At 50.9% G+C, this 14105-nt stretch overlaps 1 protein-coding gene across 1 annotated transcript; it reads right to left on the bottom strand.

Moving 5' to 3' along the window:
- Positions 1 to 2012: 2012 nt before the first annotated feature.
- On the bottom strand, positions 2013 to 5292 carry FZD10 (frizzled class receptor 10). Its single transcript, XM_522560.6, has one exon. It carries the CDS (start codon positions 4810 to 4812, stop codon positions 3067 to 3069), a length of 1746 nt encoding a protein of 581 aa, XP_522560.5. The 5' UTR covers positions 4813 to 5292; the 3' UTR covers positions 2013 to 3066.
- Positions 5293 to 14105: the final 8813 nt, after the last annotated feature.

The following is a 14105-nucleotide window of genomic DNA, read 5'->3' as shown; positions in this document are numbered from 1 at the left end:
TCTTCTTTCTTTTCTTTTTCTTTCTTCGTTCCTTCCTTCACTAGTGATGTGTTTGCCTTTCTCCTTCCTTCCTTCCTTCACTAGTGATGTGTTTGCCTGTCTTTCTTTCCTTCTTTCTTTCCTTCCTTCCTTCACTAGTGATGTTTGCCTGTCTTTCTTTCTCCTTGCTTCTTTCCTCCCTCCCTCCCTCTCTCCCTCCCTTCTTTCTTTTCTTTTTTTTCCCAGCTTTCTGACTTAAGGCCTTGATGCTTATCCTAAAACACACTGTCTGTATGTGAGGAAGGGTCAGATTTTAGCTTAGCAGAGAGAGAGAGAGAGAGAGAGAGAGAGAGAGAGAAAGAGGAAGAGAGAGAGAGAGGGAGAGGAAGACCTTGGAGCATTTTGCTTGGAAGCTCTACAGCTGCTCCTTGCACTGCTCACTGTTAAACTCACCCAGCTGCGCCCAACCCAGCCACATGTCACAATCCCTTCACATTCGTAAACAAGATCAGTCATTTCTGGGATGGATCCACAGTGAGACACATTCAGGGATAACTAACAACAAAGGCTCTTAGGTATGTTGTTGAATATGACTTTCCTTGGGACCACATTTTCGAGCCTACACACCTGAGCATGGGCAGGTCTGAAGCTGCTGTAGTCCAGGAATTTTAGAACCAAATGTCTTTGTGTTATATCTAGCCTTGTGGCTCACAGCAGCATCCGGACAATGTTACCCTTCTGGACTTTTTGAAAGTTCTATTCCAAATATGTTATTTTCATTTTCCCTAAGAGTGACAGAAAGGAAACGCTATACCCATACATGCACAGAGACATCAATATTTCTATGCAGTCTTTTGGGGGACTAGGCAAAAACAATCAACAAAGAAATTTTATTTGGGGGCATTTCTGAAGCTTTTCTGCCTTCTTTTTTAATGCACTGAACACTCTTTGGGATCTTGCATTCTTTTACTTTGCCTACCTAGCTGGTGTTTCCTCCGTTTGTCAGACTTGATCCCAAACCACCAATCTGCCTGCTCCTGTGCCCTGCAAATATTCACGGCCAAGTGCAGTAGCCCCTCAAAGCCAATGTAAGCCTGTTTCCAGCCCTAGTGTTGATGGGTGATCTTATGTTTACCAGGCTGAAGTTCTGAACACCCTCTTCAGAAAACAGACTGCACTAGCTCCAGGCTCTCCTGCTCGTTGGTAAGCGTGTCATCCATGCTCCGAGTTTTCCAGAGCTCCTTGTTTAACTTGGAGCTGGACAAAAGCATGGCCCCAGGGGCAGCTTGGCTTGCTTTATATTAATAGAGTCCTCACCACAGTAGGACTGCACTGTGCCCTTGCTTCCTTCTGGCTGGAACTTGAGTGTAGCTGTGCCTTTGACCAGCAGACCTGGGGCAGTTCTTTACAGCTACCCAGTTCTAACAGCAAACCCTGGAGAAGAACCAAGTACCATGAAGTTCCAAAGCTGCTTAACTTCCTCTTAAGGATTCACCACCCTTAGCAGGTATTTTATCCCGTCCAGGTCTATAATCTGTTTTGTAAATGTCTTCATAGTTCAGAGTCACTGCAAAGCCAGCACACTTTGGGCTGATGTATACAGCTCTGTCTAGGTACCATTTGAGCCTAGCAGGTCAATTGAATACAGATGATTTAATTCTCCTAATCGGTTGGCTCTACTCTCTGAATATATTAAAACTGGCTAATCCAGGCTCATGAGTGGGTCCACGCTTAGTGGTGAGGCTCTCCTTGGTGATGTGTGTCTACAACTAAGCCCTCATGTCTAGCTACCAACAGTCACAGAAACGACTTCCAACTTCACACATTGCCTGCCTGCAGTTCCTCAGAAACTCACAAGTGAATGATTCTTCCAATCTTGGAATCCTCTGATCTGCAATTTTATACAGATAACCAGTACTCTCTGGCTAGAAGCACACCCCCAGAATTTGCTTAAAAAGCAAAGGGAGAAAGTGTCCTGTAGTCTCTCCACACACAGAGAAGGGAAACCTCACCATGAACCAGGGACTAGCAGCAAACTAAAGAACATATTTTATTTTTAATAAAATAGTGGAGCATGAAAAATATCATATATTACAAATATACACACGCAGAAACCACTCTTTCCTGGCACTGTGAAGAGAATACACTAGACAAAGTGTCTCTGCCAACCTAGTGCTTCCTGATCTGTTTGTGGAAATCATTTGTTTAACAATAGAAAGAGTCAATAAGCCCTTTGGGTAACTTTTGAATGATCCTTCTCCCTCTTCCCCCCTCCTTTCCACAAATCAGTCCAAACGTCTATAACATTGGCTTGGTTTCCATTAAAAAGCCACAAAATGTAGCACTGAAGGGTTTCTGAGGGCTGGGCCTCTTAGTTCTTTTGTTAGGAGATTTCTTTTGTTGTCTTTATATACAGCAAAATACTTGTTTCTCTTTTTATTTTCAAGGAAAGAGAAAAAAATGTATTGCACATTATTTGAGTTCACAAATGTGAGGTTTGATGGAGGTTTCTGTCTTGTAGAGAAACTATTGGTGAAGGCCGGAGTCTATTTTAAGCGACTCCAAATCCACTGGGGTGTGAGGCGGGCCCCGGGTCGTGTCTTTCCTCTGCAGGGATGCCGCCCAGCACTGTGGCCTTCCTGGGGGTGGGCCCTGGGGATGGCTCATTTGTTAACCCAGGGGAGGCTCTTGAATTTGCAAAGCAGTTATCTGTCCTCTTATTTGTAAATGGGTAGCAAAGCCAACTCAAATACACAGATGTATATTTACGGAGGGCTCTAAACAAAAGTTTTCTTCTGAGGGCTGAATCAACTACTTTACCACAAATTAGTTACACAAGAGGCTACTTCACTGGAGGAGCTTCCCTTCGCTGGAAAAACAAAACAAAACAAAACAAAACCCTTTAAGTACATTTTTCCTTTCAGTGTATCACAGCATCCTGAATTTCAGGGTAAACACTTTTTTATGTATTTCTCTTTTGCTTTTATAAAAAAAAAAAAAAAAGAAGAAGAAGAAAGAAAAAAAACAACCAAGAAAAGCACCACATCTTAGCTCCGGGCGCCCCTGTGCCTTTCCCTCCAGCCCTGTTCACACGCAGGTGGGCGGCTGGGCAGGGATCTCATATTTCCCGTGGTGAGTTTTCTGGGGATGCTGGGCTTTTTTGTAAATCCCACCGCTGGTGATCACACTGGCCGGTTTTCTCCGGCTCTTCTTCTTTAACCTACGGCTGCACACCTGCTGCCAGGACTGCAGAGTCTTGGAGGTCCAAATCCACATCCCGCTGGTGATCCCCACCACCAGCAGCATAAAGATCTTCACCATGAAGATCTCCACGGCGGGGATGGAGGCGGCCATCAGGCAGTCCAGCGTTTTAGTCTGGTTGTTCATTTTGCACTTGTGCTGCGCCGCCAGGATCTTCCAGTAATCCATGTTGAGGCGTTCGTAAAAGTAGCAGGCGATCACACAGGTGGCCGGCACGGTGTACAGCACGGAGAAGAGCCCGATACGCACCATGAGCTTCTCCAGCTTGTCCGTGTTCTCGCCGCCCGTCTTCATCACCCTCCGGATGTGGAACAGGGCCACGAAGCCCGAGAGGATGAAGGACGTGCCGATGACCAGGTAGCAGGCCAGGGGAATGAGCACGAAGCCGGTGAGCGCGTTGACGTCCATGCTGCCCACGTAGCAGACCCCGGTGAGCTCGTCCCCCGCCACCCTGCGCATGACCAGGATCAGGATGGTCTTCACCGCCGGGATGGCCCAGGCTGCCAGGTGGAAGTAGCTGCTGTTGGCTTCGATGGCCTCGTGGCCCCACTTCTTGCCGGCGGCCAGGAACCAGGTGAGCGTGAGCACCACCCACCACAGCGAGCTGGCCATGCCGAAGTAGTAGAGGACCAGGAAGACCAGCGTGCAGCCGGTGCTCTCCAGTCCCTCCTGGATGACATAGAGCTGGCCGCTGTCCCGGTCGCAGGCGATGCTCTCGGCGCCGGCGAAGAGGCGGATGAGGTAGCCCACGGAGTAGACGCAGTAGCACATGGAGAGGAAGATGATGGGGCGCTCGGGGTAGCGGAAGCGGGCCGGGTCGATGAGGAAGGTGAGCACGGTGAAGGCGCTGGAGAAGAAGCACAGCACCGCCCAGATGGCCAGCCAGACCACGGCGAAGCGCTTGTCCTCGCGGCTCCAGTACACGTCCACGCCGGGCGTGCAGAGCGGCGCGCACGACGCGCTCTTCTCCACGTGGTGGAACTTGCCCGGGTTGTCGCAGCCGCCGCGCCCGGGGCCCCCGTCCTTCAGCGGGTGCTCCTGCGCGCTGTGGGGCCGCTGCGGCCGGAACAGCGGCGGGAACAGGCCCGAGCCCCGGGTGGGCTCGTCCGAGCCGTTGTTGGGCGCCTCCATGCACAGATAGTTGGGGTCGTTCTTGTTGGGGAGTTTCCGGCAGTCCAGGGAGTCGGGCCACTTGAAGTTGAACTGCTCCATAATCGGGGAGCACTTGAGCCGGGCCTGCTCGCACATGACCCGGCAGGCGGGGATGGGGGTGGAGACCTGCTCGGTGCACATCGGCGCGTACAGCGAGCACAGGAAGAAGCGGAGGTGGCCGTGGCAGCCGTACTCCACCAGCGGCGCGAACTCGTGCAATTGGATGGCTGCCTCGCGCTGGTTCTCGTGGCCCATCAGGTTGGGCATACGAGTCATGTTGTAGCCGATGTCCTTGCACATCGGGATCTCGATGGGCTGGCATTTGCCGTCGCCCGGGCGCTCCATGTCCATGGAGCTGATGGCGGCGCACGAGCCCATCACCTGCAGGACCAGCCACAGGCGGGGGCCCGGGCGCTGCATGCTGGCGTTGGACGTGTCCTCGCGGGGAGCTCCGCGCCCCTCAGCGCCGCCGCTCCCGGGCACGGGCTGCTGCTGGCCCCGGCTCTCCACCCCTGCTCGGGCCCCCGCCCATGCCCGCCCGGCCTGGCCCGAGCGCTGCGCACAGCGCCCCCGGCTCGGCTCTCCGCGCCCGGCGTCCGCCGAGTTGGGGGCCGCGGCGGAGAGCAGCAAAGTTTGCAAACAATACCGGGAAGCGAGGGAAGCCCCCGGAGCTCCCGGCGCAGCGGCCCGGCGCGAGCTCCAACTCACGGCCGCGGCAAACTTCGGCCTCTTCTTGGAGCGCCCAGGTGGCGCGTCTGGAGCGGGCTGGCGGCGCGGGCACACCGAGGCCGGGCCAGCTCGCGGCGCCCCCACAGCCCGGGCGGCTCCTCCCTCCCTGCGCCGGCCTCGGCCGGGACCAGCCGGCAGCTGTTTCGAGGTTTGCGTCCCGGGATGAGAAGACTCGCAAAAAGGCAAAGGGGGGCAGAAAAGCCGAGCGCTGACAGACCCCGCCCCCGGGCCGCGCGCCCCGCCCCTCCGCTGCTTTGCATGAGAAAGCGCAGCGGCCCGGGGCAGCCTCCTCCCCGCCGCCCCGCCGCGGGCTCCCGGGCCCCGCGGGGGCCGATCCCCCCCGGCCTGCAGCCCAGCCTGCGGGGGGCGCAGCGCCTAGTCCCGCCCGCGTCGCCGGCCAGCCCCGGGACAGCCCGCCTGGCGCGCGGGGCTCTGCGCGCTGCGACCCTCCCCGGCAGTCCCGCCCGCCTCTCCTCGCCCTCTCTCTGCCTGGCCTCCGACTTTGCCTCTCGCTATCCTCTCCGCCGGCGCCCCCTTTCCCGGCGGTCCCCGGGATGGTCTCCGGCACCCCGAGGTTACGGGAAGTTCGCGGACTGGCGGGAGAAGGGGTTGGGGGGTGGTCCGCGGCGAGGGGAGCGGGGTGCATCTTCTCTTCCTTTTATGGTGAGTCCCGGGCGGAGGGCGCTTTCAAAGGGAGGTGGGATTTGCGTTTTATAGCCTGGGCCATAAAGTAGGCCCTTGCTTGTAAACCTGCCCGCATCTTCCCGAGGCTGGGGAGGTGCTACCAGCCCCGGGCTCCGGGCTCCGGGCTCCGAGGAGGGATTTTCTTTGAAATTTCAAAGAGACGAGCTAAGGGGAGGGGGAGGGGCTCTGAGAATCCGGATTTTAGGGCCGCTCATCCGAGGTCTCCTCTAAGAAGGCGGGAAGGGGGAGGGGCGGGAAGCGTCCCGGGACTTTGAACACCGCCTCCCACCCCGCGGGAAGTGCGGGCTTGGTTTGTACCGCGGTGACCCCCGCCCCCTCCGAAGCCGCAGAGCCGGGGCCTCGCGCCAGCAAGGCTGGAGATGCCTTCTTGGCGGCTGAGTTTATTTATTATAGGAAGTCATTCGCTCGTGGGGTATTTATGTGATTTGGCGAGTGATGTGCCCGGCCAGCGCCCTCCTTGGCTGCAGCCCCGCAGGAGGACCCGGAGTAGGGTGGGATGGAGTGGGTCGTGGGAGGAGCGCGTCAGCGCCTGCCCGGGGACCCCCAGCTCCCGCGAGGACACGGAGGCGCGCACGCCGCTCGGTTTTCCTGGAAAGTGGAGAAGGAGCGTCCTGGGCAGGTCCTCTGAGCTCACCCTCCCTCGGACTGGGGCGGGTCTGTGACGGGGTCACTTAGGACACGACGTCCCCCCCCCATTCCCTTCCCCCGCCCAGGGCGTTCGCGGTGGGCGCCCACCGCCAAGCCCCACTGTTCCCAAGGATGCGCCAGGTGCTTCCCGTAGCGTCCTGGGTTGATTGACCCTTAAAAAAACAGCACCCCTCGGAGGTGGCCGGCCCTCTCCTCCCAGGGTCTCTCCGGGTCACGATCTTCCAAAGTTCGGAAACTCGCAGGATCGCGTGTGCAATCTCCCGCTACCTCCCGGGGGGCCGGGGAGAGGTCAGAGGAGCGAGTCCCGCGTCCACCGGCCTCGCTTGCCCCCTGCCCGTTTGAGGATAATTCCAGGGAGCAGGGTGGAGTGTGCGGACATCATTGGAGGCAGTGCTGGGGCTTCCCGCGTTGGCGGCGCTCCACCCGGCGTGGGGGGCGGCTGCACGGGCCCCCGCGGTGGGGACGCTGCGCACGGGGCAAGGTCTCCCTAGGAAGCGCCCGGGAAGGAGATGGGGCCCGCCAGGAACCCCCCTCACTGACCAGCTTTCTGCACGCCGTGCAGGAGGGGGCCACTTCCTCGGAGAGTATTGGCTTTTAATTAAAACAAGCCCTACAATTTTTACATCGGTAAGAAACTTGGGGAAATCTCACCTTTCCACTCATTCATTCATCCGTTCAACAGACATTTGAGCGCCCAGAATCCCAGAATTAATAGGCAGGTTCAGGCACCCACCCCTGGGTCGCTGTCCCTGGGTGCCCTGGGTCTCACTAGGAGGTGCTGGAGGAAGTCGGGGTGAGGGAGAAAGTGAAAAAGAAGGTAGAAACTCCGGGCAGTTAGAACACCACCTTCAACTGTGTTATTTCCCAAGTGAAAAGTTGCATGATTTTATTTTTGAAAGACTGCCATTTTTATTATGATAGTGTTTTGTTGTTGTTGTTGTTGTTGTTGTTTGTCTAGTGAGTAATTTTTCAGGACCTTTAAATTAAAATTAATTCAGCGGAAATCACTTGGCTTTTCTAGAATTTTCCTGGCAAAGGTCCTTCCTGGGCCCTATTTTCCTTCTTTTCCTTTTTGTGTCTCTCCCTCAGCAACGATTAGAAATATTTAGTGCAAGAGTGAGAGCCAAACGCCGGGAGCTGGGTGTGAGCTATTTGAGAAAGTGCCTCCTAATTGATCTTTTCTGTGCTGTTTTAATTCAGCCACGTTCAGGCCCATTATTTTAGCTATAACCACTTCAGATTGCCTTTTTCTCTCGTTTTTTATAAAAATGTCTGCAGAAGTGCTTCGCCCTGTCCAGCTGAGATGGAAACCAACAAATAGACTTTATTATAGAGAAATGAGGGTTCTGAGAAATCAGCAACTGGAAGATAAGTCTGTAACTAATAAATGAAAAGGCTCTTTTGATGGCCCCAGCTGAAAAGATATTTTATTTTATTTTTTTTCCTGTGTGTGGGATTTGAGATGTGTGAGTCTAAGGAGCAGCCGGGGTCCCCCGCTGCTCAGCCCTGGCTGGCAACCGACCCCCCTCTGGCAAATGTTATGGAGAATTGGGAGGAATTTTATGGCTGTCTTTCCCTCAGCTCTTTTTTCTTTTGTCTTCTTTGAAGAATGACTTTAGACATTTTATTTACATATTTAACCATGGATGAAAGAGGGAAAAGAAAGCTTTGGAGCCGTCGTGGGAATAGTGATATGTTTAAATTAATGGAAATCTTATTAGGCTTCTAAAATTTTGAGCAAAGGTTTTTAATGAAACTTTATAATTAAACATGATTTCACATAACGTGCAGAGACAAGGAATATGTTTTTACCCCCAACCACCTAAAAATATCTGTCTATCGGAAAGCTATCAGTAAACATTATCTGCCTTCAAGTTCTTGCAAACGTTCACCAGGGAAAGTATGAGGTTTTTGAGAGAGAATATTTCAGGAGTCAGGCAGTGTTTTGAACAAGAACTAAATATTTTTTGGAGGTGGAGGGGAATTGAAAGAGAGGCCCAGTTTCATTCCATTTAAACTCACAAAGTCAAAAGTATAAAAGTACTTTGACACGGAGATTGCTAAAAATCAAAGTTGTATCTTTTCTTATTATGTAATAGTCAATGGAAATTATAAGCACTGTGCGAGGTTTTCTGAAATGGGATTAGAGAAAACCCAAATAATCTCTTTAAGATAAAAAAGTACTGAGTCTTTCAGCAATAGAAAGAAATTAAACCATAAGCTTAGCATGTTACAAGCTAATTGCAAGAGGAAACTCGTGGCATAGGAAGAAAGCTCATAAACAGAAATAAAATCGTGCTGAGATAAAAAGTGGTTCAGGCTGTCGTAACGCCTTTTGGTAGCTGCTGCTTGAATCATCTCTCTTGGTACATTCAAGTGTGAGGATCCACGTAAGTGATTCTTGTGTTTCTTCTCTCGTCTTCTCGTGTCGTCAGTGTTTGTATTTAGTCCGGGACATTTCCAATTCTACCTTCAAGTATGAGAATGAAAACTGATCTATTTACCAATAATTGCTTCACATGCAGGGAAGTCTGATGTGAATAGGCCTTGTTTTCTCTGACCTCATCTAGGATCAAGTTTCTGCAGAAACTTATCAGATATAAAACATGCACAAAAAATTATGTTTTCTGATCAAGTAGGCATGCTCCCCGTGGCGTGCCCCCGTCTTTTTCTCCAGGGAAAATACCTTTAGTGATCTGAAGTGATACTTAGCAAAGAAAACACAGTTTGTACCACCAGAAAGGCCATGCGAGTTGCAGCGAATTCAACAGGCGCAAAAGTTTTAATTCCGCCTAAAAACACTGGCTGTGAGATGTGGAGGTTTGGGGGAAGGTGAGAAATGAACCCCGAAGCACCCCCATCCTAAAGTGGATGAGTGGGGTGTCCAGTGTGGCTCCAGCACAATTTAGGCAGCTATTTTAAGGCCACTTCCCTTGAAATGTGGTTTGAAATATTACCAAAGGTTCCACGGGGTGCATTAGTGTGAATTGCAAATCAGAGCATTGATTTAATCCTCTTTCAAGGCCGGGCTTTGGATCGCTGGCGTCGACTGGCTCCCCACTGCTCCTGGCTCAGGAGGGACCATTCAAGGGGGCAGCTTCCCGCCTCTATTCCCACACTCCAAAAAACAACACCGCAGACAGACACCCTCCAACTAAATTAGATTAAACTCCTTCTCTTCCACAGCATATTAGCCTTTTTGCTGCCCAAGCCTCCTTACGCAGCCCCTCCTCATTTAAAGACACAGATTTCTTTTTCATCTCTGCAACTGCAACAACAAACACAATCATATATATATAGTGTGTGTGTATATGTGTGTGTGTATATATATGTGTGTGTATATATATGTGTGTGTATATATGTGTGTGTATATATATGTGTGTATATATGTGTGTGTATATGTGTGTATATGTGTGTGTATATATGTGTATATATGTGTGTATATATGTGTGTGTATATGTGTGTGTATATGTGTGTATATATGTGTGTGTATATGTGTATATATGTGTGTATATATGTGTGTATATATGTGTGTATATATGTGTGTATATGTGTGTCTATATGTGTGTGTATGTGTGTGTGTATGTGTGTGTATATGTGTGTGTATATGTGTGTGTGTATATGTGTGTGTATATATATGTGTCTGTATATATATGTGTGTGTATATATATGTGTGTGTGTGTGTGTGTATATATATATATAGTTTTTTTTTTTAAAGAGACAAAGCCAGCCTTCTAAGTGCTCTTACATGGCAAGGACGTTATCTGTTTAAAATCCAGGAGGGCTTCGCCTACCTGTTCTGAAACTCAACAAATTAACCCTTAACCTGGGGCAAACCTAGAGCCTATTCACAGTGCTTCAACCTGCAATTCTGTACTGGACTGTTTTTGGAGGAATTATATGAGAAAAGAAACATCACAGAATTCCAGAAACACGACACAAAAGAGTGTGTGCGTGTGTTGTTTTGGTTGGTGTTTGTATTCCAAACAGCTTGAGCGGACAGCTTATCGGAAGCGCGTGCCCATTCTGTGAGTTCAGACTTCGTACCTGGTCTTCATTGCTTTGCTCCTTGTCCCCTCCCTTAGCTGTTTGGGATGTGCTGATTTAATTACTCCCCTTCCCATCTGTTTTCTTTCGGCTTCCCTCCTGCACCCTGGGACCCTTTTGCCTGTTCTGGGAGCTGAGTGGGTCAGCTCATCACAGGCCTGCGGCCCCTGCATGGGTGACAGAGGAGGCAAAGATGACACAGAGAAACTGTCCCTTCAGGGACAAAGCGGGGACACCCACGAGCCTGGCTCTGCCTTACAAAGAAATGAGAAGGAACCCTGTTCCTGCTTTTCACCGTAGGTGAGCTCTGAATCTGCAGCCCCACACCACAGTGATGAGCTGGGGAGGAAACGACCCAGATGCGTGGGTCCGAATCCCCCTCTTCCACCTTCTAGCCCCATGACCTCAGATATGCCACTTCTAATTGCTCTGCCTCGTTTTTCTCATCTGCAAAATGGGACCAGCAGAGTTCCCGCTTCCCAAGGCACGATGAGGATGATGTCATAACACACTCGGAAGCGTTGATGGCAATACCAAGCACCAAATAAGTGCTCAGTGATGAGTAGCGGTTATTATTGTTGAAATGCAATATAAATGGAAGGAGAGAGCACAATAAGGAGAGGCACTGGAATGTGACATTTGTGGGGAGGAGTTTGGGGACATGTCAGTGTCAGGCACACAGTAATACAAGCTGATAATCAAGACAAGCAAATAATCAAAAGGCTAACAAGAGCCAAGGCTGACTAAGCATTTGACAGGTGCTGCCTTAAGCCTTGATAGGAAGCAGCTCACTGCCTCCTCATAGGTACCCCAGGAAGCTGGTCCAGAGAAGATTTCCCTTTCAGAGAGGAGCAACTGGGGCTGGGGAGTCCGAGTCACTAGACCCAGGCCATGGGGCTACTGGGGGTAGAGCCGACACCATTCCACTCCCCCAGGGGCTCAGCTGCCTACGCCTGGCCTCCTGCCTCTCCACGGAGATGCAAGCACAGCGGGTACTTGTGATGGAGCCTGACTTTCAGAATGGGACCCCGTTCTGCTGTCCTGTCTGGAGCCAGGCAAAGATCAAGTCTTGGTTTATGGCTTTGTTCAGGGACTCCTGGCCTGGGGCGAGGCTGCCACTTTCCTATCATGTTGATATTCCCCGTGATGGTGTCTGAAGGGATTCTTTAGAGCCACAAACAGGGAGGAAATGCTGGAAGAAGCAGTGTGGGAGTTATTAATGTGTGTTGGTTTACCCATGTCCTCAGCTGTGTGACCCCAGGCAAGTTACTTAACCTCTCTGAGATTCTTTCTGTTTCCTCTGCTGTAAAATGGGAACAATGACACTTACTTGATCAGGTTCGGGGTAGGGATTAAGTGAGATAACTCAGTAAGCTCTGAGAACCGAGTTGGCACATAATGCTAGCCCCGTGGGATTCACTGGTCTGTAAACTTTCTGGTTAGTTGACTTTTCTTTGTTAAATTCATTTGTCTTCACTGGCCGGAAGCCAAGATGGTTTACTAATAGCATCACTTACAAGTCTTTCTCTTTTCTATAGGGCTGCCACACTTGTGTGTCCCTTCTTCCTTGAATTTAACCAGGAGTGAGCAGTGGACAGCTTCTGCCCTATGAGAAGGAGGCGAAGCAGGACCTGAAATCCCGTGCTCAGCTCCCACATCCCCCGTGTCCAGGACAAGTCCTTTGCTGAATCAGCGGCAGACACCACCCGGAGCCCTTTGGGAGCCTTTCCCTGTTCTTCCAGCATGGATCTGAAACTCCCTTCCCACTTTCTGCAGCCTCCCAGAGATAGTTCAGGCTCCAGCCTCATGTGATAGCATGAAGAGAAACTGGTTCCAACAGCTGTGTGCTCTGCTGCCCTCATCCCAAACAACAGTTTAAATGCACAATTACACTTTTCTCTAAGGCCCAAAATAGGATAGGAAAGATCGTTTTGCTATCCCTGAATGCCTGGCACCCTTGTTTCGTAAGGTAAGATTGGGAAGGGCTTGGCCATTGCCCTTGCAGCTGAGAAACCAACTTTAGGAATAAAGACACTCTCTCCATGTCTGACAAATGTCCACTCTCTCCCCGTTTGACAAATGTCTGCCCATCTGCTGGCAGGTCAGTCTCTCTCTCTGAGATATAGATTATATATGTATACATATATATGTGTGTGTGTATATATAATACACATATATACATATATACACACACATATTCACATATGTAATATATATGTCTGTATATACTATACACATATATAATCTATATAGAGAGATATATATAGGTTATATATGTGTACACATGTGTGTATGTATATTATTGTACAGACATATACATACACACACATATATATACACACAGACATATATATACACGCACACACATATATAATCTAATTATGGAGCTGCCCTTACAGCTCACGCATGTCATGCGCACACACGCAGGCACAGTCATTAGCTTTCAGAGCTGACACATTAGGAGGCTGCGTCCCCAGCCTCCTCATGGCTGAACAATGTCTGCTCCTGGGTGACGCGTCCACTAGGCTGCCTCCTCCTCAGGTTCCCCCTCCCCAGCCCCTTCTCCCGGAGCAGTCTTACTCTTATTTTGTTTGTGGTACTTTTTCTGCCCGTCGATGATCTTACTTATCTGCTTATGTATTTATTTTCTGTTCCTCCTCCAGCAGGAAGTCAGTCCCAGAATAGTTGTTCTGCTCCCTCCCTTCTAATAAGTACTGCGCTGAGTGTGCTTGCTTTGCCAGATGGTTAAAATAGCGCAGGGGATAGAAGGACAGATGTCTTCACCCTCATGGAGTTCACCTTCCAGTAGGAGGAGGCGATAGGCCGGGGTCTGCACATGTGCGTGCTACAGCCTGTTCCACAGTGCGTGGCGTGCGGGGCAGGTGAGCAGCTCATGCCATCCGGAGAGCTAGGAAAGGGGGGCTGCAGTTTTAGCAAGATGGGCAGGGAAGGCCTGGATGAGAAGGAGACCATTGAGCAAAGACACCAGGAGTGGGTGCAGAGAGCTGAGGGCACTTCTAGAAGTGCCTGCTGGGATAATGGGGTGTCTGCCAGTGCCACGGCCCTGAAGTGCCACTATACCTGGGGTTTTTGAGGAAGAACAATGGGGCCAATGGCTGGAAGTCAGGGCATAGGGGCCAGCGTCAGAAGGTAGGTGACAGAAGAGGTGTGTGGAGAGGAAGTGGGAGGGAAAGAAATCGGGCCATGATGGCGTCTATGGGCCTTTTGATTTTGACTCTGAGTGAAATGGGGAGCCACGGAGGGTTCTGGAGAGACGAGAGCCATGCTCTGACTTCAGTCTTCCCAGGACCCTTCTGGCTAGTGCGTCAAGGACACACAGTGGCAGGGAAAGAGTGAAGCAGAGAAACAGTTAGGAGACAGCCACAGTGGTTCAGAGGAGACAGGCTGGTGGCTTGGACCCCGGAGGCAGAAGAGGCCACGGTCAGCAGGAATTGGATTCTGCTTAGAGGGCCACCAGGCAAGCCTGGGCCGGCTGTCCATTTTGACCATGGACCAAGGCTGTCCATTTTGATGGAAAACTCATTCTTCTTCTTCTTCTTCTTTTTTTTTTTTTTTTTTTTTTG

The sequence above is a fragment of the Pan troglodytes genome, chromosome 10 (genome assembly GCF_028858775.2).
Source record: "Pan troglodytes isolate AG18354 chromosome 10, NHGRI_mPanTro3-v2.0_pri, whole genome shotgun sequence".
Taxonomy (NCBI): domain Eukaryota; kingdom Metazoa; phylum Chordata; class Mammalia; order Primates; family Hominidae; genus Pan; species Pan troglodytes.
This window is presented reverse-complemented; position numbering and strand designations above follow the sequence as displayed.